The sequence below is a fragment of the Mytilus edulis genome, chromosome 3 (assembly GCF_963676685.1).
Source record: "Mytilus edulis chromosome 3, xbMytEdul2.2, whole genome shotgun sequence".
NCBI lineage: Eukaryota > Metazoa > Mollusca > Bivalvia > Mytilida > Mytilidae > Mytilus > Mytilus edulis.
This window is the reverse complement of record NC_092346.1, coordinates 45,678,618-45,706,184: the sequence shown is the minus strand read 5'-3', so window position 1 is coordinate 45,706,184 and position 27,567 is coordinate 45,678,618. Positions and strand designations below refer to the sequence as shown.

At 31.9% G+C, this 27,567-nt stretch overlaps 1 protein-coding gene across 8 annotated transcripts in view; it reads left to right on the top strand.

Annotated features, from left to right (window-relative positions):
* Window positions 1–27,567, top strand: part of LOC139514304 (ATP-binding cassette sub-family C member 4-like) — a 109,894-nt gene that overhangs the window by 55,662 nt on the left and 26,665 nt on the right. Inside the window, exon 8 of one of the 8 annotated variants that reach the window (XM_071303352.1) lies at window positions 26,420–26,669. The exons of 5 other annotated variants lie outside the window; for them this stretch is intronic. In XM_071303352.1, the coding sequence (XP_071159453.1) occupies window positions 26,420–26,669 (250 nt within the window). Of the gene's footprint in view, window positions 1–7,777; window positions 8,028–26,419; window positions 26,670–27,567 lie in introns of those variants that run through there. 2 more of the 8 variants (XM_071303357.1, XM_071303358.1) reach the window with 2 other exon arrangements.

Below are 27,567 nucleotides of genomic sequence, written 5' to 3'. Positions count from 1 at the left end.
CTTCAGTATTTCAATTAACAGGCCACATTGTGTGTTTCTTGCCTGTCATCTTGGTTGTTGTGCTTTCTGGGAACAGTTTTCGAGCTGAAAATGTGTTTGTTAGCATTACAGCTCTGTACGTTCTAAGACGAACATTCTTTACACATGTACTCAGATGTTTGCAGGCTTCAGGAGAAGTGTTTAGCACCATAAGAAGAGTTGTGGTAAGAATATGTTGATAGCCATGATATATTTTGGGTCTTAATATACATGAAGATGATATAATTTTTAACGACTTCTATTTTCAACTCGCCAAAAAGTACAGCAGTTGTTATTTTTTTGTTATCGGTCTTTATTTTTTATAACCATTAAGTTTTAAACAAAAGATTACAGTCAGCTATTAAAAAAGTGTAGATTTTTTATTTTTTTTAACTATGATGAATAATTTATTAGTCTAAAGCTTTAACAATTACCTTATTGCTATATCTTTCATGAACAAGGTATCCTGATATATTAATATCTTTAAGAACAGGGTGTCTTAAAGATAAGATTTACCTTATAAATGTTAGCTAATTACATACTTTAATACATACATATATAAATACAATTTTTTTAGAGGATGTAAATTTGATGACTGAATTATAACTGTTCTTTAAATAGAATCCAACTTATTGCTAAAGCACTGGTCAATCTGAATTTGATTTTAGTGCTAGGTAGTTCAAGGGTCATTAAGAGCTTTATTGTGGTCTGAAAATATAACTTTTAAGTCTAAACTATAAGATCAATCAAATAATGAATATTTGCAAAGATTTTACTGTTGATAGAATAATACATGGAGAATTTGTCTTTAATGCTGGATCAACTGAGAGAAAAAAAGCCTGAGGGCTGATATTGATAGATGGTTGGTACTCTGTGATATGCTGTTTGATTTTTATTATACCATCTAAAGAAATTCCAAATTTGGGTTTTAATATAGCATTGGGGATAAAGGGTATATAATGCAGAAAAGACAATATTTAGCATGTGATACAAGGTATTACGGATTCATTATTTTTTTGTGGGATAGCAATTTTCCTGGATTAAGTGGGTATAGATTAACCAAAAGTCGTTCAATGAGGTACAAATCATCTATGGTCTGTATTTAGACTTTGGCATAACATCAATTAACATCAATTAACAAAATTTTCTCCTTCCATGAAAAATTAGTATCCATAAAATTAAGTATATTTAACACAGGTTCAAATCTATATAAGACATTTAAAATAGCAGCAGCCATAACAAAATATATGGTACACACTTGTTAAATGTGTGTTATAAATTCCACTTGCAATTCTTTCATACTACAGTTGTTTTGAGATTTTATTTGATATTTGCCATCTCTTAGGCTGCTCTTTTGCTGATGCGCTTTTAAGATGGGTGAATGTAAATCTTTAGTGGCAAATGGTCATTGCATACAATTGACTTTTGTTTGTTTTATGTAAGGATTTACATGATTTTAATTAATGGCAAGACTTTTTGCTGTGTAAACTATATGGATGTTTGTCTTTTCTAAGCCTTTGAACAACTAAAGGATACCTTGCAATCACTTGCTTGTCATAAACTTTTTCAAAGATTTTCTCCTCTGAACCACTTGACCATTTTGAACCAAACTTGAACTGAATGATTCTTTAATTAAGATATTTGTGATTAAGTTTGTGTTTTTGTTCTACCAATTAATCAACATGGCTAAAAATAGAACATAAGGGTAATGTATTAATTGTTAAGTATCTGAAATACCAAAAAAGTTGAGATATATGTAACTTATATGAGTTATTGCCCTTGAATAAAGATTTTTTTTTTTAATAATTTTCATGATTTTGCACAACATCTCGAAAATATAATTGGTAGGTAGTAAGAGTATAATTGGTAGTAAAAAACATCAAATAGCAAAAATATTCACAAATACAGGATGTAGAACAATTCATGTATGACCTTAACCTCAATGAGTGTCTCCTCATAGGAGTAATTGCCCTTCAATGACAATTTCTGAGTAATTTTCTTTTAATTGCCAATTATCTTGAAAAATTATCATAGAAAGGATAAAGCTGTAACATGTAAACAGTTATCATCAATACAAGATCTACAAAAAGTAGGGTATAAACTGTTGGATGACTCCTCATATTGATTATTTCACTTTAATGACAATTTTGACTATTTCCAAGGTGTTGCCTATTATGGGTTAAATTATAATAAACTATAGGTTGAAATGATCAGCCACACTAGATATATTTTTGACAGGTCAGATGGCTTGTTTTGGCATTGAAAAACATGCATTTTGGTTAATATCTTATATGCATGTAGAGAAACACTGACTCTGGAAGTGGTTTACCTTGATATATTAAACTTTTGCAAAACAATTTTGAAATGGTAATGTCAATCTCTCAATACTATGGATATTGATAAGCAATCTTGTTTGAATTGTTTTACATTTGTCATTGGGGGGGTCTTTTCATTGCTTGCTATGTTTTATTGGTTATACTCATTGTTGATGGCTCTACAGTGTCCTAAATATTTAAACTTAAGTCATTTGGTCTTTGTGGTGGAGAGTTCTAATTTGCAATCATACTGCATCTTATTTCATATTATACAAATAGTCCGTTACCTGTTCCAAAATTTCAATAAGGATGCCTTTTTGGCATATTGGATTTCCTCAGAATATTAGATATGGATTTCAATTCACCGTTATAGCAGCATTTTGCTTTCAACAATTTTAGCTATAATGCGCTCATATATTGGCATATTGGATTTCCTCAGAATATTGGATATGGATTTCAATTCACCCTTGCAGCGGCATGTTGCTTTCAACAATTTTAGCTTTAATGCGCTCCTATATTATCTGCAGCTTAACTTTATTTGACGTTGCTTTAGAATGTCAACATGAACTTATATTTTACTCATCTAGGAAGCAGTTGAAGTATGTTCGTGCACACTGGAATTTGACAGGTTATGTTGACATCTTCTTTTCTTATGGCCACAAGATTCTCCAGATTGCTGTTTTTTTACCATTTTTTCTGACTACAGACAATTTCTCTGCCAAAAACATTTATGTTGCCATAGTTTGTCTCAGTATTTTACATGACAGATGTCTGAGACTCGGAACCTATTATATCAGTACAACATTTGCTACCTTAGTTACAATTGGTCGCTTAATGGTAAGTTTTTTTTTAATTTTCGGTGACCCCTAGAAGAAGTTGAAAAGCTGCACAACTGAAATATATATATATTCTATAGATCTTTTTTTAAAAACAATGTTCAGCATATTTGTAAAAGAAAAAATGCAAGCTATATTTTAATGTGCATTATACATAAAAATCCATTGGCTATACATTTAACTTCAGATTGGTGTAAGGATAAAGTTTTAGCTTTTAACCTCCATGACAAATATGTTGTTTCCACAGATTAAGCCCAAAACAACATCATTTTAGTGTGTAAATCTCATTACATAAACTGCTTGATTAATGAATTAGGTATTGACAATTCACTTGGAAACTCAACATATACCCTTACAACACTTATCAAAGAGTAAAGAAGTCCTGGATAATTATAGTTCTGTTCTATGTTCTTTTGGAATTTGAACCAAAGATGAAGAACTGGATCTTTCATCAGTGTATTGGATACTTAATCTACATAAGTGTCCTTACAAACAACAGTATATTGCTGGGGCTTCCAAATGCTCCATGAAACCTTTCTAAATTATTAACATCGATTTTATCAGCATTGAGCAATCAAAGGTGGGTTTCAAAGTTATTGTAAAACTTTCTATACTAGAGGTGGTGTGAATCAGATGTGGATACTAAAAAATCCAAAGATCTTTTAAAGTACATACAATCTAAGACTCTTTCATCTTGCAATACATGTAGTATTAAAACGTTGGTATTGCTATGTTGCATAAAAAAGAATTGCCAATGTAGATGCAAGTATCTTGTCTTAGGGAGGGATAAATCCTACTTTGTAAAGAATCGCTCTGATTCAAACACAAATTTATCTGAAACTGACATTGTCAACAGACTGTCTGCATTCCAATGGGAACCAATTGTGCCCTTTTCTTGTTGACTTATTTCTATATTATTATGAGGCTGACTTCATACAGGAACTTCTTAGGAAGAAAGATAAGAAGTTAGCAATATCTTTTAACTTTACTTTCTACTATATAGATGATATTCTCTCACTAAATAACTCAAAATTTGGTAAACGAATCTATCCCATCTAATTAGAGATAAAAGATACAACAGATACAGTTAAGTCTATCTCATATCTTGACTAACATTTAGAAATGAGGGTATAGGTTGAAAACAAAACTTTACAACAAAAGAGATAATTTCAGCTCCCCAATAGTGGACTTTCCATTTCTAAGTAGCAACATTCCAACAATAAGATATTCCCGGGCTTGTATTTCCTATTATGATTTCCTTGATAGAGGGTTGATGCTCTTAAGGAAGCTATTAAACCAAGAGTTCCAAATGGTGAAGTTATAAACCATTCCCTCCAAAACTTTACTGACCCATCATTAGTTAGTTGACCACTATGGATAACCGTTTCACAGATGAATTTGATTTTAATACCTGGTATGGTAGTTCAAATGTTCAAAGGTCATTTGGCATCCTAGTGTGGTCTGAAACTAGAGTCAAAACTATAGGGTCATTCAAGTATTGTGAATATAGCAGAGATTTTACTGGTGATAGAATAATTCAGGGCAAATTTGTATTATTATTACTGGATCAACTGAGAGATAAATAATAGGCAAAGAAAGAAAGGCCTGAGGGTTTACATCAGTAGAGGGTTGTAATATGCAGTTTGGCATTAATATCATACTGGTCATACATAATAATTTTGTTTTCTTATGGCAACAAGATTCTCCAGCTTGCAGTTTTTTTGCCACACATGACAGATGTTTAAGATTGGGAACCTATTATGTCAGTACAACATATATGACGTTAGTTACAATTGGTCGCTTAATGGTAAGTTTTATATTTCGATGAACTAAAGGCTTAACTGCATATCTTACATACAGCTTTAGATTTTTAGATGGTGACGTTCCCTTGTCACCATCTTACGGTGTTTATATATCTCAACTTGTACGATTCGCTCGTGTATGTAACAATGTTTTAGATTTTAACGAGAGAAATTTATGTTTTACTGAAAAATTATTACACCAGGGTTTTCGATATCACAAACTAGTCAAAACATTTACTAAATGTTATCATCGGTATAAGGACATCATTCGTAAATATAGCTCAACATGCAGACTTCTTATACGTTCAGGTATTTCACATCCAATTTTTTTATGGAAATATTCTTTATAAAGCACAAAGGTGTCAGTATTCACCTCAAAAACTAACAAAACCTTTGAATAGACTTATTAAGAAGGGATATAGTTACGATACTGTTGTCAGGTCATTAAAGATTGCATATTTTGGCGTTAATATTGATTCACTTATAGGGTCTTTGCATCGGAACTAAACACATTTATTCAAAAACAAGTTGTTGGCATGACACGGGTTATGTTCTTCTCATATATGTTATGATGGTATGATACTAAACGGGAAGGATTGTGCCTGATGTTCATATGATGAAATCATAATCTTTCAGTCAGTTTAATTGAAGTCTGGAGCTGGCATGTCAGTTAACTGCTAGTAGTCTGTTGTTATTTATGTATTATTGTCATTTTGTTTATTTTCTTTGGTTACATCTTCTGACATCAGACTCGGACTTCTCTTGAACTGAATTTTAATGTGCGTATTGTTATGCGTTTACTTTTCTACATTGGCTAGAGGTATAGAGGGAGGGTTGAGATCTCACAAACATGTTTAACCCCGCCGCATTTTTGCGCCTGTCCCAAGTCTGGAGCCTCTGGCCTTTGTTAGTCTTGTATTATTTTAATTTTAGTTTCTTGTGTACAATTTGGAAATTAGTATGGCGTTCATTATCACTGAACTAGTATATATTTGTTTAGGGGCCAGTTGAAGGACGCCTCCGGGTGCGGGAATTTCTCGCTACATTGAAGACCTGTTGGTGACCTTCTGCTGTTTTCTATGGTCGGGTTGTTGTCTCTTTGGCACATTCCCCATTTCCATTTTCAATTTTATTAGGTTAAAGTTTGTAGAATGTATTACTCATCATATTATAGAGAGAGAAAAATGCAAGCTATATAATAATGTGCCTTATACATTAAAATCATGCTGGCTATACATTTGACTTCAAATTGGCTTGATATAGCTGACTTTTATACTGACTATGATATATGGGCTTTGCTCATTGTTGTAGGCGGTACAGTGACCTATAGTTGTTAATTTCTATGTCATTTGATCTCTTGTATAGAGTTTTCTCATTGGCAATCATACCACATCTTCTTTTTTTTACATTTACAACTTCCTTTTATAATTAGGAAAAAAGATGCTTGAAATAGAGTTCTTATGTATGAATTAGTAAGCATTCTCTAAAATGACATATTTAAAATCAGTTGTTCAATGAAAAGATCCTTTGCAAACTCAAATAAAGTAATAGCACCACAGTTGAAACCATATATAATTATTTGATGCCTAAATTGTAATTTGTGGACTGTGATGTTTACATTCTTTAAAAAATTAGGATATGTTCTTATTGTATGAGAACTTTCATCATGCACATATTCTGCTGTGTTCCACTCACTAAAGACAGAAATTGGTAATCATGGAAAAGGTCTATATCTTCTTTTTAATGTTTCCTTTACATGTAAGATATTTTCTCATAGATAGACCTTATAAAATTATGCCCTTGGATATTACTTTACTCAGTGTAATTAGGACAGACCATTTAGATGGAAGATTATTGTGGCATTATCTTACTCAGTGCAAGATTGACCATAAAAATAGATTATAGTGGCATTATCTTACTCAGTGTAAGATTGACAATAAAAGATAGATTCCTGTGGCATTATTTTACTCATGCAGTGTATGATGAACCATATAAGATGCATTCTTGTGGCATTATCTTATCCAGTGTAAGATAGACCATAACAGATGTTATCTTACTAATGTCTTTTGTTATTGTCTTTGTCAGTGTAAGCAGGACCAAGAAAGATAGATTGTTATGGCGTTAAAGTATGTTAATCAAAATATGAAACTTATTTTGACATTTTTGGAAAGATGTATTGAACCTTAAGTGACGGACAATCTTGTTGCAGTAAAAACTAGTTGATTCAAAGGTAGATGTAAGAGGGGTACCAAACACTTTGACTAAAATAGATTTGGTGTGTTTAATTTTCGTAAAATATTGACAAAATGTTAACCTAGGCCTGTTGACAAAAAAAATTTAAAATCCAAGAAACTTGAGATAAACAAATTACAGGAATAATTTCAATAGAAAAAAAGCAGTTGGCAAACACTAATTTTGATCATTGAGAAGCTTATTAAATGTTCAGCTGATATTTTAAGAGTTAACTCTCTTGGGTGTTCTTGACCTCAAACTAAACAATGAATGTGCAAGCATGTGAAATTAATACCATTAAAATGTCCATGAAAACATGTTATTGATTTGTAAGCTATGTGCAGCCAAATGCTTGCTTTTTGTTGCATTAATTGTGAATTGCTTTACTTTTTGTACTAATTTGTTATCTCAGCTTGAGTCTATAATCCTTATATAAAAGTCCCCAATTTGGTGCAGCAGTCATCAATTGCTTACCTTGTGCAGTTATCCTGTTCACACAGCTTATATGTATTATTCATAAATAGTCCCCAGCTTGATTTTAAAAATTACATATACCGGTAATCATTATTTCCAGGGGAGAGTTGAAATATGTGAGGCGACACTGGAATTTGATGAGCCATTCTGACTTGTGCTATTACTTTGGTCAAAAGATTCTCCAGCTCGCTATATTCTTACCATTCTTTTTAACCAGTGATAAAATTACAGCTAAAAACATCTATGTAGCAATGATTTGTACAAGTATCTTACATGACAGATGTTTAAGGTTTGGGACATTTATCTTCAGAACATCATTTGCCAGTTGGGTATCCATTAAAAGACTTAGGGTAAGTCTGTCTGATGGCAAAATTAGTCAAGTTGCCAAGTGAGATATCAATGTGGCATTAAAGGATATTTACCATAGAATTTTATGCTTTCATCAATTACACATGCTTTTTATACTCTCACTCTGATGGAGGATGGTCATGGTTCTTTAAGTTTGTCTAAATGTCAATCAATTCCTCATTTTCCATGAAAATTTGGATGGATTTTTCTCAGGATTTTCAAATCAAATCTTCCTAAAATTTGGTAACAAAAGTAGTGTGAGCATGCTTAGATAATGTATTTTATGTTTTTCAATATATTGCTCATCAAATTTCTGATAACTGAATACTTATATTTGTATATTCTCACACATTATATCCATGTGATTTGGGGGGGGGGGGGGGGTTGGACCTTTATCAGGTCTCTTGGATCAGGTGTTTTTAAGCTTAGGATTTCGAGATTGATCCTTTTGGGTTCTAGGAATTTTTTTTTCGAATTTTGGGATGACTTGATTTAAATTTCTTCTGTACCTCAGGTTTTCATGTTTTTAAGCCCTGGATTTCGGGATCAGGACCCCTTCAACCCCTCCTCATGTATAAATTTTCAGATACAGAAACCTACAGTATTGTGAAGTTAAGAAAGGGAAGGTACTTTATGGAATAAGTAATAGTTATCCCAATATTGATCTTACACTGTCACACCAAGTCTGAATGGGATAACTATTTTACATCCCAGCTGTTTTAGATTAGACGAAAAACCATTTACAATTCATAAAATCAAGTTTAAGTTTAGAACGCCACATAACCATTATAATATACTATATATATTACTATATATTATATACCCTTTATGACCCCTGAACAAAATGTTTAAATATGAAACCATGTCAACTCGCCCCACTGGCCAATCTGCCCACACTTGATCACCACTTTCTAAAAAATTGCCCCACCCTTTGTTACCAACTCACCCCACTTATGAAAAAGGGTAAAATCCCATTGAACAATCGGTCTGACAACTTGCCTTATTTATGAAAAGGGTTAAAATCCCACTGAATAAGGGTCTGCCAACTGGCCAATCTTATGAAAATATCTTGCATCCTTTAAATATGTTAAATTACTGAGAGTTAGTATCTAGTCGCCCTGGTGTAGGGGTATGTGTCGTGGGTTGATCTGCTAAAGGTCTTGAGTTTGAATCCCAGCATAGACAATGTTTTTTTTCTACATAAAATTTGAAAGTGTGTCTTTTCTCAATAAATAATTCTAAGTTTTATTGTTGATTAGGCTTTCCCACCAAAATGTTTCAAAACAAAGGAAAGCATGCAAAACAAAGTAACTCAAGCTGGGGTGATCTGGTAGGGATGGATGATCTGGCTCAGATCACCGATGGTAGAACAAAGGAGCTGGGATGTAATTTAATTGATGGAAAATGTAAAACATTTATGACCCTTTATTTAGTCTTATTTCATATATGAAAAGCAAAGAAAACAAGTTTTTTGAAAATATAGATCTTATTGTAGTTGTGGGACTTGATGATGCAATTTGACTGATATATTATCATGATAGTGACTTTTAATCAAGTTAAGTAATTGTCGTCATTTTAATAAAAAAAGAAGGGCATATTGGTTGAATTCAGTGAACTTAACATACCGGTAGCAAGATTGTTTCACTCAAACTATGAGTTTTGACAGTGTATTGGTTATCCATAAAGACACATGTGACAGTGTGAATATCTTTATATTAAAGTGTCTTGTAAAAAAAACTTTTTTAAAACCTGAGATTTTCAAAACAGTAAAAATAAGAATAATAGTAATTGTAACTAATTACATATATTTCTTTAATTTAAGACAAAATAATTTATTCTAAAATAACCAGAGTCACTTTTTGTTCTAAATATCTTGATTTCAATACAATCTAATCTTATACAAATGTGATCATTTGTGCATCTATACTTAGTACAGGGAAAGCTTTTTAAATGAAACTGAGAAGGTAAATTCAAGCAATTTGATTGGAAGCATAGCTGTAAACATGTGCTAATTGTTAATAGACTATCATAACTTGAAATGGTTATCTCTTGATAAGTTTTAAATTGAACTATTATGGTAGTAGCAAGACAATTGCTTTACAAATATATCTAGGTGCAAAATTCTTACCCCCTAACTTTTGACAATCTTACTTTAAATTGGAAATTTTTGCCTTTTAAAAAAAAAAAGCTGTTCTTAAAAGTTTTAGTAAAATCAATACATATAGAGCAAGTTTCTTTTTCTATGTATAGCTATTACCTCTATACTAACCAAAACTACATGGTTTAGATGATAGCTACATATATATTATATAATATTTAGTACCATATAATACTGTATTGCTTTTTTTTGTTGGTTACATAAACCCACAAAAATTCTATCAAATAGGGATTTATTTTTGCACCAACCTATTATGTATTTCTTGGTATGCACTGTCCTATAGCTATTATGTATTTCTTGGTATGCACTGTCCTATAGCTAGTTTTCATACATAGTGCTCTTCTTTTTATTTGCTTAGCTTAAAATTAACTGATGAGGCCTGAAACATTTAATTATTCAGGGGAGAAATGAAGTTTATTGGAGCCTCCTGGAAATTAGCAAGTTTTAGTAACATCTATTTTGACTATGGTCACAAGATCCTTCAGATTGCAATGTTTGTGCCATTTTTTCTTACTACAAAACAAATAAAGGCTGAAACTATTTATGTTACTGTAGCGTGTGCCTCCCTTCTTCATGACAGATGTATGAGATTTGTATATTACCAAATAAGCTCATTGGTCTCTACGTGGGTAACGATGAAAAGGCTTAAGGTAAGTTTATTTTGCACCCTAATATTTTTCTGTGTCTCCCAGCAACATGTGTAAGACAACAATCATGCCCCATTTCCTGCAATATGCCAACAATTTTTTGGGGTATTTGAATGTTTCTATTTGAGAAAAAAAATCAAACACCAACAAAAATTTAATACATGTACTTAGAAATGATCTATTTCTGCTCATTTATAACTGGGTGACAGCCCTTTTCAGTGACAGGAAATTATTTATCTGATATCAGTGGTGGATCCAGAAGTTTTCATAAGTGGGGGCCCACTGACTGCCTAAGAGGGGCCCCGTTTCTGTCACGCTTCAGTGATTCCCTACATAAGCAACCAAAATTTTCCCACAAAAGGGAGGGGGGCCTGGGCCACCCCTTTAAATCTGCCTTTGGCTATTTCCGCATCTTGCATTCTTTCATGTATTCAATGCTTATTTATGGATCATTGTTATACTATTTTGCACTAAGTGGGTAAAGAATTACAATCAGTCTAGTCTGTAGTATTCAAAGTAGATAGACATTTTGAAATTTCTTTGCGTGGACATGCATATAAAGAAAACAAACTGGAAGTTAAACAACCAAACAATAAACTAAGGACATGCCTTTTACTGCCTTAGGTATGTAGATGGAAGTGAGGGACTATCAACCTTAAAGTGAAAATATTGAAAACAATGATGTGAAGATCAATGTTGTTAATACAGTGAAAAAACAACACAGGAACGTCACTTATTTCATACATTGTAACGGAAAGACTTGGTGACATATCACTTGTATACTTTGGCATTCTATAGATCGATTACAAATTATAACGTCAAATGTTATTTTACTTTATTCACATATTATCTATATTTTGGTGCCGTGACCAGGCTGACATGTTCATATAACTGTGAACTTGAAGAGAAATTTTGAGTTCAGTCCTTAGAATACTCCTACTGAGCTGATTTCATGCAATAATAATTGTTTAACAATGTTCCATTAAATTGAGATTTGAAACCTAAATTGTACTTTCATTTGTGTAGGTACAAATTCATTTGCAGAAAGTTTTTCTGATGAAACGACTTGCACATAACACTTTTTCATTATTTAAACAACAGTTTTGTTGTCATTGAATAATAGCATGTACCTGAGTTCGTTCAATATGGATTTTTTGGCATTGATAATATGCAATTCAAAAAATGTTTAAAAGATGTTGATAAAAAAATAAAGGTAAATTCTGTGTAGCCTTTTTTAGTTGGACTATTTTGTCAAACATGCCTCTGGGTGTCATATTTTCTTGTCGTTTTGAAGACCCATTGATTGTCGTAGGTTGTTTTATATTCTCTTTGGTCAGGTTATTTTCTCTTTGATGCATTCTATGTTTCCATTCTAAATTTTATTGTACAAAGCAACAGATGTCACTACTATCATAAATCTTTATATTCTTACTCACAGCAGACACATCAATATATCCTTGTAAAATTGGCCAAAATTACTTACACCTTTCCAATATATTCTTACAGATTTTAGGTGTATATTTTTGTGTGTGTGCTAATTCAGAAGCAAATTTAACTGTTGTAGTAGTAAGGGTACTTTACATTGATATTTATTTTTATATTGCTTAACAATGCAATGATAAAAACATATATATGGTATGGTTTCTAGAGAAAGGAATGTATATAATTATTGCAGACCTAATTACAGACTTGATCAATTCAGTTCCCATCATATTTCAGTATAATCAGATCTAGAGTATACATATGCACCCTTTGTGTGATATTATAATTGTGTATTGGTCAAGTTGTAAGTATACATAATCACCCCTTGTCAGATATAATACTTGTGTATTGATTAAGTTATATTATTTAGGAATGAATTGAAGTGGTTACAGAGACACTGGAGTTTGTTTTGCACCATGAACATTATAGTAGACTACGGGGAAAAGATCCTGCAGCTCATTATCTTTCTTCCTTTCTTTCTCACTACACACCAAATAACAGCAAAACAAATCTTTGTCTCATCCGTGTGTATTTTTATTTTGACCAACATAAGTTTAAGATTTGTGGCAAGAAATATTGAAAGAGGGATCTCAGCTTCTGTTGCTATCAAACGCACTCAGGTAAGCAACAAACCCAAAATGCTTCTATAATCAAAGAACATTCAGTTTAGAAAGTCCAAACAATTGTTTACACAATTGTTTATATTTTACCCTCAGCCCTCCTTAGACCCAAAAGGAGCCAACAATAGTCCATATATAGTTTGGCCATTTATATATTACATCTATAATCAGCAAACATGTATACTATTACAATCCAACTATATCCTTTTTAGCTCACCATTCCTAAAAGGAAGTGTGAGCTTTTGCCATCACTTGGCGTCCGTCGTCTTCGTCCGTCCGTCGTCGTCGTTGTAAACTATTTCAAAGATCTTCTCCTCTGAAACTACTGAACCAATTCAAACCAAACTTCATCTGATTGATTCCTTGGGTATCTAGAATAAAGTTTGTGTTTTAATTCCCATTTCATCAAAAAAACATGGCCGCTAAAGCATTTAGCGAAAATGTTCAATAGGTCAAGATCTATCATCCCTGAAATTTTCAGAAGAATCAAACAACCCATTCAAATGTTGGGTTGCTGCCACTTAATTGGTAATTTTAAGGAAATTTTGCAGTTTTTGGTCATTATCTTGAATATTATTATAGATAAAGAGAAACTGAAAACAGCAAAAATGTTCAGCAAAGTAAGATCTACAAATAAGTTCATATGACTAAAATTGTCAATTGACCCCTTAAGGAGTTATTGTCCTTTAATGACAATTTTTACACAATTTGTTCATCATATTTGCTAACTTTAAAAAATCTTCTCCTCTGAAACTACTGAACCAATTTCCACCAAACTTAAGCTGAATTATCATTAAGGTGTTTAGAATAAAGTTTGTGTTTTATTTTCTGTTTTGTCAAAAAATATGGTTGCCATAGCTAAAAATAGAGCAATGGGGTAAAATGCAGTTTTGGGCTTATATCTCAAAAACTAAAGCTTTTATAGCAAATTTGACAGGTGTGAAAATGTTTATTATGTCAAGATCCATCAGCTGACACAGAAATTAACAACTATAGGTTACTGTACAGCCTTCAACAATTAGCAAAGCATAATAACCAATTTGGCTTTTGACCCCTTAGAATATTGGCCATTTAACTCAACTTTACACAATTGGTTCATCATGTTGTTTAACTTTTAAAATATTCTCCTCTGTTCAGTGTGTCCACTCTTGTTTTTGCTTTTGAAGAAGATATGATAGAATCGAAGAACCATTTATATAAATTGAAAACCCCAAATAATCATTTATGGAAGATTTAAGCAAAAAATTTAAGGTGAGCGATTCAGGCTCTTGAGAGACTCTTGTATTTCTTCTGTCCACAACTCTCTTATCTACCTTATTTTTCTTTGATATAACTTTATTCCAATCAAAACAAATATGCAGTTCTCTTATAATTTATGAAAAATTTAATTGTTAGGTTCTTTTAATTTATTGTTCTATTCATGGAGTCCAAGTCAACCCTGGATTCATGCAATCAAATGTTCTATTCAGGAATGAATTGCTTGGGACAAGTCAACCATTGAATCTGTCCATGGAATGGTGGGTTTTTTCCACCGTGGATACATCCAATGGAATATTCTATTTATGAATGAGTTGCTGTGACTAATCAACCCTTGAATTAGCCAATATAATGTTCTATATAAGAATGGGTTTCTGTAGGCAAGTCAACCCTGGAATTAGGCAACAGAATGTTCTATTTAGAAATGAGTTGCTCGCTAATGGGCAAGTCGAACGTTGACCTTGGCAATGTTCTCTTTAGGAATGGCCTGATGTGGGCAAGTCAATCCTGGATTCAGGCAATGTCAATGAAGAATAAAATTAGAGAATAAATTGTTCAAAGAACTTCCATAACAAGTGCATTTACCCACACAAAATAATAAAACAAAAAGAATAGTTATGGTTGACAAACTTTGTTGAACAGCATTATCTTCTACTTTTATACTGCAATAGGAATGTTTAAAAATATTATCATCTCTGTTACTGCCAGATAAATTTTTCAAAACATTTTCATCTGTTACTGCAAGAGGAATGTGACAAAATATTATTCTCAACTCCTAGGAGTCGATATTAAGAATTGAACGATGGACACTAAGGGCGTGAATTTTTCTTGCAACTTGATTAGAAGATATCACGAGACGTGAATAATTAAAATTTATTGATTGGTTAGGACAATCCAAACCAAGTAAATGTCCTTCAATCCCGTAGAGTATCGGATTTGTCGTCTCTATTTTAGCAATTAGATTTTACACAGGTAACTTTTATCTATAAATAGACGAATCTTCTGGAGTAAACAACAACGTTAAACGATACTACAAGTTCATAACGTGTGACCTCACGTGTGTGGTAAAATTTGTTGATTGATGCACGTGGCTATTCTAGTAAATGAATTAATCTACAAAGCGAGAGCTCTTTCCATTTTCATCAGCTAAGAGTCGAATTTAGCACTTTTTGAAAGGCTATTGCTTGTCCTTTCTCTTACTGTTAAATAAAAGATGTGCAAAAGATCTTTACTGTTACAGGTAGACAAAAATTAGGCACTTTTATCCTCCCTGTTTTTGCAAGATAAAAAATTGCAAAATTATTGTTTGTGTTACAGCTAGATAATTTTATGCAACTTGATCCTTTTATTTACTGATAGATCAATAGTTCAGCATTATCCTTTCTCTTACTGCCAGATAAAATTTTGTAGTATCTTCTTAGTTTCTGCTAGTTAATGTTGGTTATTTATGTATCTTATGTGTTGTGGCTTTTTAGATATTGTAAATCAATTTATAACTCTATCTTCTCAGTTACTTCAAGCTTAAGGTTGCAGGGGTACATGTATAAAAAGAAGGTTGTATGTGTACATGTATATGTAAATACAGTCAAACCTGTTATAAAGGTCACATAATTTAACCAAAGATCAGTCTTGCCAGCTAACTTTCTTCTTGTCTTGCTGTAGTAATATTTATGCAGTTTGAACCTAAATTCAAAGGTCATGTGTCTTATAAGGTCATTTTTGTCTGGTCCAAAGGGTTGACTTTATATACAGGTTCGACTGAACTTTATGAATCTTCTCTGATATTACTAGGTGTTGACCACATTTTAACATAATCTTCCTTTCATATCTTTCTTCCACTGTGACAGGGGTGAAATAAAGGCCCAGTGGAAAACATTTTTAGTGACCTGTGGTAAGGGCTTGCTGTTCAGCACTGGAGATAAAGCGTTATATCTTGCTATGGCTGTACCATACTTTCTTAGTGTTCAAAGAGTACAAGCACGTAGTGTATATGTTATGATGGCATGTGTGAGGCTATTACACTTTATCTGGATTGACATTGGTAGTGAGATGACACAGCATGTTTGCATATGTAGAGTTTCTATAGCAAGGATTCAGGTAATGAAGTTTTCTTCTTTTAGCCCTTATTCTAAAAGTTATCTCCCTTGTGAAGTAGTATCGAAGGTCAATGGTTTTCTATGGGCGCTCCGTTTTCCTCCACCAATAAAAACTGACCACCACGAAATAGCCTAAATGCGGTGCTTAAAAGTGGCATTAAAACACAAAATCAAAGTAGTATTGTATTTTTGAAGAGTTGTTTCACTTTTGAAAGTAGAAACGTAAATTTATATTAATATTTAGAAATGATTGAAATTATGCACAACTGTCCGATTACAAATAATTCTTACTGATCATTAACTTAAAAAAAATTATGAGAGGTGCAAGATTTAATATTGATGAGTTGATTATCCTAGTTGAGAGGTCAACTTTTTGTCTTGGCTGGCTTAGAGGTAATGTATTTCAGGTGACAACATCATATCTTTGTTGGCATCAACACTTGTAATAAACGTATTTACACTTTTGGTATTTAGCTGTATCTTGCCTCCGAATGACCTTAGATCGACTCCGAATCACCTTTTGACGTCAAGCAACAATCACTTTTAAATTGTGACGTCAAATAATTTAAATTATGATGTCAAAGTTTACGGGAACCTGTGTGATTTTACGTAATGGCGGACAAATTTGCATACAAGTGTAAATACGTCTATTGCATCCCCCACCTAATTATGGTGTGAACAATGTAAATGTTTCACTTTTTCAATTACAAAGTTTTAAATTTTGTAAACAATCTGGAAAAGGAAGATGAAACTTGATATTCATCTTGCAGAATATATGTGACAACTAAATGTAGAAGTGTAAAGATTTTTCAAGGTTGCTGGTATCTATTATTACAGGTTTTATGGAAATTTTGTTTGATGGAAAAAGGGTCTGGGGTTCAGGATTCAAATTTTTTTCATTACAGAATGGTTAAAACACTATGAAGAGTAGATCTTTCTATTCCCTGGATAAAACACACATACAGAAGTCTATACTAAAGCTAACCAACTTTTAAGGCAGAAATACTTTTTTTCATTCTTAACATTGACATAATACTCTTTTCATTTGCTATTGCTGCTGGCTTTCCATTGTGTTGCTTTTTGGCGTTATTTTCCTAATTTTTAATGGTCATGAATCATGATTCCAGTCATGCAAATTGTTAAGTTATTTTGTTTTCTATCTTCAGGAAAGAGATAAAAGTTCTACAGAATCACTTCTATATACAGATATTAGTTGATATAATGTTCTATCAAGGGAAGCAGATCTTTCATTTTGCTCTTCTTGTTCCATATCTCCTAACTGCATCCCACGTGCTTGCAGAGGCAGTATATATAACAATGATGTGTGTCATTGTGCTGCATATGGTTTGGGTAGGGTACGCCTCTGAAGCTACACGCTATACGTCACATGCTCTTGTAGGTGTGAAACGCTTAAAGGTAATGATGTTTTGGGTTTAATTAATGTTTTTGTTTTCGCTTTGGTCTAACAGTATTTCAATATATTTTTCTTATATTTGTTTTCTTGTTTTGGTTTTTTCATTTTTCTAACTTTAAGGAGTAGTGATTTTGTAGTGATTTTAATAGATGTTTTGAACCTTTTTTGGTTCCATAAAAGATTTTTTCTATGATATAGGTTACTATAACTTAAAACTAAAATTTTAACTTAACATATTGGTCCATCATCAAAGCATCCATAGGATAAGATGGATGATGGACATTCTGTAAGGAAGCTGAAGGTTTCGTTGGTTAAAGATGAATATATATCTTATTCTACAGGCTAGTAGCAACAATTTTAAACACTTGAGTGTCCCCTGAACAAATCTACTCATGTGTGAATATTTAAACCTGTGCACACCTGTTTTCTGCCAGTCAAGGTTAAACACTTCCATTCTCATTCTGCCTCATTTTATTTTAAGGCTAGAACGATGCATAAGTAAAATATAGTTGCTGAATCAGCAGACACAAATTGTGTCTAGATATGTCTCTTATTGCAGACTCCGACCCTCTGATAATATTCATTGAGAATAGGTTTAAGACTGTGGTAAACTAAAGAGCTTGTGATTGGGGCATTTTTTATGTCTTCTCACTTGAACTTTTTCACATCTATTTGAAACTTTCAAAATAAACTTTTGTTGCAGAAAGCTCGACATAGGGATAGTGAACCGGTGGCAGTGTTAACTAAGTTCTTATATGTCTGTTACGCAGGTTTAATTTGACCTTGACCTCATTTTCACGGTCCATTGCTAAGTTTTAAGTGTTTGTGTTTTGGTCTGTTTTTCTTAATTAATATAAGCAATAAGCCAACTATATTTGTTGTATTAAAAAATAGTAAGCTGTACATGTCTGCCTGGCATGGTTCATCTGACCTTGACCTCATTTTCATGGTTCATTGATCAATGTTTCGTTTTCTTGGTTAATGTTGAGTTTATGTGACAGTTGTAATAAAACTTTATATTTAGGTCTATCAACATAATATCAATGATTAATAAAGAAGGTGTGACATTTCAGCGTGTGCACTCTTGTTGATAAAGATATTAAACATTTGAACGGTAAATGTTTGTGAAGAATTAATCAGCAAATTGAAATTACTGTAGATTCATTTATTTTCAGGGATTGAGGAAAAATTGCATTTTGTGGTTTTACCAATCTCTGCTTACAAAGCCTAAATAAATTTTGTAATTCTTAGAACAGTTAATATGTGGAATATGTGAAATCCACAGAAAATTGTATCTAATGAAAACATAATGAATCAGCAGTACACAGACTGTCCAGATGTCTGAGATGAGCATTAAGGTGGTACCCAACACTTTCACTAAAATTAATTTGGCTCGTTTAATTTTCATAAAATTTTGTCAAAGTATTTACTTTGACCCTTTAACAAAACTTTCAAAATTTCAAAAATTTTGAACCAACCGCTTTGTCAGAAAAATTACACTGGTTATATAGCAGTTTGACAAACACCAATTTTGATCATTGAGAAGCTTAATATTCCCTTTACAACACAACGTAATTAAAACGTTAAGCTGACTTTACAGAGTTATCTCCCTGTAGTGTTAGGTACCACCTTAAGTGATTAATTCGCTCTGAGTAAGTCTTGTGTGGAGCTAAAATGCCATGCCTATTTCTGTTATTTAAAGGTTTCAGCAATTATCATACCATGATTCTGGTACATTTGTACTATGAACAACTTAGATAGACTCCTTTGGTTTTCATTGGTTGCTTGCTGTCTGTTATATTTGTTAAAGGGTCAAGATTGCATCTATGCAATCATAACCCTCATGTGGCTGGCTATAATGGTTATTAATTTTCCAGAGTTTATCACACTTTTGATATACACAAAACATATTGTATGGAGCAAAGCATTCTATACATCCTACGGTATTCCTACCTCTCTATTTTATAGTATTGCCTTCCAATGCCTTATACAATGCAATGTTTAATTTTTAGTATCCACTGCTAAAACAAGGCCTTTTGATTAGTTAATTGTATTGTCATGAATCATATCATTGGTTTTCTTCAATCTCATGTTTGATATGTTTCATATTTTGTTAAGCCAGTGCCATTTTCAGCTGACTATAGGGAGTAGGTGTTGTTCATTGTTGAAGGCTTTATTGTAACCACATCATTTGGACTCAAGTAGATTGTTGTCTTGTGACACTCATATACATTTGATTATTTTGTTAATATTTTAGTTTGTTAAGTGTTTTGTATTATGATTCTGGTTTAATGGACAACTGAGATTGACTTGCTAATCATGTTTACACCAAAGCCAGGTTAGAAATTCATGTTGTATTTTGCTTATATGTTGTCCATGTGGAAGGCTAGTACTTAAAACGCTTATAGTTCCTTGGCCTTGTACAGCTGCTACATATATATACTATGAATGATAGTTTCCAGAGATTTTGTATTTTGATACTTGTGCATGAAATCAGAGAACAAAAGATGAACAGGCTGCTCAAGTTATATTCTAATATTATTGATACTAAACCTCTTTCATTAACTGTAAATTCAGAAATAATTTTCCCTGGATTTTTTTTTTTTTTAAATTCAGGACAAAAATGAACAATGAACTTTAAAATTTCAGAAAAATCTGGATACAGTACAGATATATGTAATTATTATCAGAATGCAAGTTCTGATTATTGCCTTACTCATCCATTCCCATTAATAAAATTCTCTCAACTATTTCTTAATTTACAGTATCTACCTCAATAGATATAATTTTTAACTTTATAATCTATATCAGCAAACCTTTTTTTGTTGTTATTTACTAACAGACATGAAATGCGAGTGATGTACAGACACTTTCAATCAACAGGAGTAGTTGAGATGCTGTTTTTTCAAGGGGAAACAACTCCTTCATTTTGCCCTTCTTGTCCCGTACTTTCTCACTTCATCACGTATACATACTGAATCCATCTTTATAACGATGTCCTGTGTAGCATTACTACATAATGTTTGGATAGGGTTCGGCATTGAAATTGCTTGTAGTGTGTCACAGTTTGTTGTCAGTGTTAAAAGGTTCAAGGTAATTTTAATTTGAAAGTGCCAGAATTGCTTTTGAATGTGTTCAATAAATTTGTGCTTAGTGCTAGAGTGAAAAGTGTCATTATACAGTTTTTTGCTCCAATAGATGAGGAAAAGGTATCATTATTCAAGTATGAATGACTTAAGTTTTGGCAATTTGCTGGCAAGTATGGTCATTTGAATTGCAATACAAAAGAAGTTGTGATGTGAATTGAAATACAATTGAACCTATATATCTGAATTTTGCTTATGATGGATGCATGGGAAGGGGTATAAAATAAAGTTGACAAAACTACTTTCTCAATGATTGAGGATGGAAACTTGTACTTCTTTACTTACACTTAAAGGTACATGTACCAAACTTTTAATGTACTAATATTTTCCTGAGAAAAGACTCCATATAAAACAAGGCAAAACAACTGTTTCACTTCATCTATTTAAATCTTGTACAGTAATTGGAAAATTGAGATGAAATGTGAAATACATCTTGCACTATATATTTGACAACTTGACTTGGAAGATTTTTCAGCATTGATATTATCTGCTTTTACATAGTTCTGGTGGGAAGAAGGTTAAAAATGTTTATTTTTTATTATTACAGAATAGCTTTATCTAATTAGGAGTAACAAAGTTTCTGATTAATGCTTAAAACATAAATATACAGAAGTCTATATACAAAAGCTTACTAACTTATGATGTAGGAAATAATCCCCTTCTTAACATTTGATATAACAGTGGTGATATACACTTGCTATTGTCAATCTCTTGAGTGCTTTCTGCTGTTGTTTTCATATGATTTTTAACCATCATTATCTATAAGTTTTCAGTCATCTTTTAACATCGAAAAGTAGATTTGTTCCATCCATTGCATGCATAAATTCCAAAACTCGTTTTGTTTTTTTACCTTCAGGAAAGAGATAAAAGTTCTACGGAAAAACTTCTGTGTACAGATAATGGTTGATATACTGTTCTATCAAGGGAAACAGATCTTTCATTGTGCTCTTCTTATTCCGTATTTTCTAACTGCATCCCAAGTCCGTGCCGAGGCTGTCTTCATTACAATGACATGTGTAGCTGTGCTGCACATGGTTTGGGTAGGGTACGGTTCAGAAGCTACATGCCATATATCACATTCTATTGTCAGTGTTAAACGCTTCAAGGTAATGATGTTTTTGGTTTTATTCTTCTAGTTTTCTCTTTGCTCTTACAATGCTTCAATATATTTTTCTATGTATATTTTGTTCTGCATGTTTATCTTCTGATTTCTGTCTTTGATGAGCCATTGATTAAAGAGATGTTTTGGATCCATTTCTGTTCCTGAAAAGAGTTCCTTCTTGGGAATATTCTTCCGAAAACTTCAATTTAAACTTAAAATTAAGTGCAGATATTATTTATATACATTATACAGTTTAAAAGAAAACTAAGGTTTTTCCCTGTTTGACATTGTCACTTTTGATCTGGAAACCCCTAAGTGAACACATTCCAAATTAATTCAAATCAAGTTTTATAAAAGAAAGTATATCAAAAATACTCAGTCCAAGGTAATTTGTGAATTGTTTCATATTTTTTCATGTAAATGCCTATTATAAGTGATATTATTGCATAGCAATATAATATTTCCCATAGAAAGTAACAAAACGTTAGCGTGCAATAAATTCTTATATTGCACTAGTGCAATAAATCTTCAAAATTCATCAACGACAAAATCTTAGTTTAAACCAATTTTACTTTCAAATATCATATTGCTATACAATAAAATGGTTATTGCATGAATATTGGGGAATATTCATGCAATAAGCCTATAATACAATATGGGTTTTGCTCATTGTTGAAGACTGTACAGTGAGCTATTGTTGCTTACATTCATGTTTTATGACTATTGTGAATAGTTGTCTCATTTGCAATCTTTCCATGTCTTCTTATTTTTAGTGGACAATGATTTAATAACCTATGTCAGGTTAGAATTCACATACTGTTTTGTAGGCAATTTTTCCATGTAGGAGGCTTGTACATGCTTAGCTTCATAGCCTTATACAGCTGCTTTATGTAGACACATATGCATGTATAATGATTAATTTTTTTTAATATTCTTGCATTTAATATATATCTATGAAAACTGAAGAGGCCACCACACAATACCATAAACTCACATTGAACATTGCAATCCATTTAGTTTAATTTAAACCAGTCCCAACTTTCAACTTGTGTTTAACGCAACTGTATAGTGGGGACTGGTTTTAAACAGACTGCAATCTATTCAGTGTTATGTGTTCCAAATCTCTGTTATTTATTTTAGGTTAAATTTCATGTCAGAATATCTGTCTTTATCATTTACTCACAGGAAAGAAATGGAGGTGCAGCAAAGATACTTGTATTTAACAGGTGGAATTGATATACTGTTTTATCAAGGGAAACAACTCCTGCATATTGCCCTTCTTGTCCCGTACTTTCTCACTTCATCACACATTACCTCTGCTACCATCTTTGTTACGATGTCCTGTGTAGCATTGATACATAATGTCTGGATAGGATTTGGTATAGATATTGCATGTCATGTGTCACAGTTTGGTGTCAGTGTCAAACGGTTTAAGGTAATGTGTCGATTCATGGGAACAGTGCTAGAGTAAATTGTTTTGTTAGATATTATTCCTGCTTATTGCCTATAGTTTTGCTTTAATAGATCAGAAAAGTATTGTTTACTTTGCCTACAAAAATTAATAATGATAAATGATTTATTTTTTTGGAAAATCATTTTTTTGCACTTCCAATGAACAAAATGTCTGTCTGTTACTGGCCTTTCAAACAGAGAAACTTTTTGTTCTATAGGATTAAAGAAGGGAGAGGGAGGGGTGTTTCAATCAACCTCTTGGTGCATTATCTCATAGGCTGTTAAAGCAATCTTCAGTAATAGTCAGGATCAATTAAGAGAAAGGGTTTAAGTGTGAGCACCCTTGGCTCTTAGTAGGTTACTTAGACTGAACATCTAGTGCTCACAAAAGCTGGGATAGACTGCACTTAAAATTTAAAATAGAAGGCTTGTACTTGCTTAGCTTTTAAGAATGGATATGTAATCCTTTTACAGCTGCTTTATGCAATTTAACCATGTTTGTCTTCTTTACAAGCTATTCTTAAAGGGGCACTAGCTGTCAAATTCATGTTCTTGGATTTGACTCAAATTCTCATATTTTATTTATTAAAATGTAAAACATTTTTCCAAACTATCAAAAGTATAAAATAAACAATTTACAGGACATGGTCTCAATAAGATGTAGCTTCGATTCAAGTGAATTCTAGCCAAGACGCCATCTAATTAACTATTAGTTGACCTTCTATGACCATATAAGCGATGTAAACATAAACATAGATATGAATAGATTAAGCAACTCGTGTAATTGTATTTTTATAGGTACGTTAAATTTTGTATTGTAGATTAAAAATTTATGTTAACCATCGTTTTTACCTTTATAAGAATGATTTTGTGTGGATCCAATCAGTTAATCAAATTATTTACCTAGTTTCACTTTCAATGTTGACATTCTTTTCCTTTAAATACCCGTACACGGACAATGCATGCGTTATTCTATCTCTTTCTACAGGGTTAAATTGGAGTTCACATGAATACGTATTTAATGAGGTCGAATTATTCACTTGCAAGTGAATAAGTCATTATCAATGTTTATTAGCTTCATTTGACAAAATTGAACATTTTAGCTGATAAAAGCAAATTATTATTTCACTATTTCACTTTCATTAATGATTGAACAAAAAAAATCATACATTTGATTTTTTATATGTCTCGTAGCTAGTGCCCCTTTAAAAATATAAAATATTAAACAAAAGTATGCTTTAAAGCTTTATTCGTGTCAGCAAATGTTTTTTTTATTATTTACTAACAGGAGAGAAATTGAAGTGCAACAAAGAAACTTACGTTTAACAGGAGTACTTGGCATGTTGACTTATCAAGGGAGACAAATCCTTCATTTAGCCTTTTTTATCCCATACTTTCTCACTTCATCACACATTAATTCTGAAGCCATCTTTATTGCGATTTCCTGTGTAACATTACTGCATTTCACCTTGATAGGATTTGGTCTTGATGCTGCACGTCATGCAACTTATTTCGTTGTCGGTGTGAAACGTTTTAAGGTAATATTAGTTTAGAAGTGCCAGAATTGCATATTTAATTTGTATATGTAATAAGTGAAAGTTCTAGAGTGAATGTTTGCATTACACATTGTTTCTGTCATTAGTTTTGATTTAATAATAGGGTGTAAAATATTATTCTTACTTTACTAAATTTTAGAAATATTGAATTTAGATGAACTGTTTGATATTGGCTCATTTTAAGACATTATCTCATTCTTCATGAGTTCTGTTTAGCACCAAATCATTAATGGTGACTTTACTTTTGATTCAATCTCTGTAAGTCTGTAGTTTTACTTTTAACAACTGAAATTTAAAAAAGAAAATGAGATAGAAAACACAGCAATATGAAAATTAATAAACTCATGTGTCAATGCATAATCCTAAGGATTATAGATAAACACAGTTGCAATATAAAAGATTGTTCTTTTGCTGCATAAAACTGGGAACCATCTATGAAAAGGAATGCTACTAATACTTCAAATAGGTTAACAGTATGGATATTGGTTCCTAAAAAATGGATTATATTCCAATGTCAATAATCTGGTGTTTTGCTGAAAGTTAGTTATATATATTTTAATGGTTTATGCATAAGTTACACATGTTTGTGTTTTGAGAAGGTTATGCATAAGTTCTACATACATGTATGTGTTTTGAGAAGGTATGCATAAGTTCTAGTTACATGTATGTGTTTTGATTGGTTAATGCAAAAGTTGTCCATGTATGTGTATTGAATGGTTTAGGCATACGTTGTACATTTAAGTGTTTTGAATGGTTTATGCATAATTTACATGTGTAGAATGGTGTATGCATAATTTACAGGTATTGAATGGTTTATGCATAAGTTGTACATTTAGGTGTTTTGAATTGTTTATGCATAATCTACATGTATAGAATGGGCTGTATGCATAATTTACAGGTGCATAAGTTGTACATATATGTGTTTTGAATAGTTTATTCATAAGTTATATATGTAAGTTTTTTGAATGGTTTATGCATAAGTTATAGTATGTATGTGTTTTGAATGGTTTATGCATAAGTTATATGTATTGTGATTGAGTATTGCATAATCATCTATCAATAATGCAAATGAATTCTTTGTTTTGTTATAAAAGTTGATAAATGGGTGCTGATTATATTTCATGTTAGAGTTGCTTGTCTTGCTTGTCCATGAGAAAACAAAAGTACTAAAAGTGTCTAACAAAGCTATTATATGTTGTGACCAATGAAAATAATTGTAGTTTATTAAAGGTTCACATATGCCTTAGCATGTTGTATTTGAATTAGTCACCTCTGGTTAAAATTTTTGAATAAGTTGTCGACATCATATATAGGTTTTGATGTAAAATATAAGTTGAAAATTAAATGCTTCATTAAAACTAACTAAAAGCATGTTGCTATATTTAGAGAGTGCATTAATTTCATTGACGCTTATTTGTAATTTGATTGACTTGAAAATTTACATAAATACTTTATTCTCCATAGGAAGGAGAGAAATGCGCAATGGAAGTTTTTTCATTTGCGAAACATAGAAGAAAACAAGTTCTACGTTGGAGATAGAATTCTGTGCCTTGCGCTGTATGTACCTTATGTTCTTACCACGTCTCATATAAAGGCCAAGAGTATATTCATCACTATGATGTGTATTAAGTTGGTTCATGAGGTATGGGTTGGCTGTGGGATGGAAGCCTTTGATGATTCGTGTGTTCTTAAAGTTTGTATTAAAAGAATTCAGGTAAATTCTTTTTTACCTGCATGAAGATTAAAGGATGGAATTATTAATCAGCAGCTGAATAATAAATTTCTTTGGATACTTGTTTAAAATGATTTAGTAAGTAGAGACAAATTACAAAAATTACTATGAACCAATCTTGTCTATTGTTTTGTAAACTGTAATAGATGGGCAGTAACTATAAACAGTAATACAAGATATAGAAAAATGGAAACCAATAACTCCAAACTTTTAAGAGTTGTTGTCCTTTAAATCATTTTTTTACTGCTTTTGCCTTCTAACCTTAAATAGATTGAATAAGAAACAAACTGTAAGCATCTAGATAGATCAACAAAATAATACCAATAACTGAAGCTATTAGAGCCTGTAGTTATAAATCTAAAAAGAAAAAAGGGCAACTCCATTGTCAAGGAAATAACACATGTTCAGAGGTTATGCTGAAATTGTGAGAGTAAATGGTTAATAATTTAAATTGCATTAAGCATGTTAAGACCTAAAACTTCTTTAAATAATGAAACTTTTTACAAAAAAATACAATGATTAAAAAAGTAGTTAAATAGTGTCAGTTCTTTAGATATGTAGTAAGTTTGAAGGAACAGGGTTTTGTTCCCAAGTACATAGCTTAGTTTAAACATCACAAGTTATAGGAATTATATTTAAGAGTGGGACCATCTTTCGTTTTTAGACCCCTACCCCAATTATGTCTAAAGATATTTTATTTGTTTTATTTTGTTATTCAGCTGTTTATCATTTCCATTCATAGTACAGTATATATCACTTTTGATGTTGTGAATAACATAGCTTTAGAATCCATTATTCACTTGCAGTGAGATATCTTGATATTTATGTCACCTATGAATTGCATAGTTGACCCATATGGAACATTAGGCCAGAGAACACA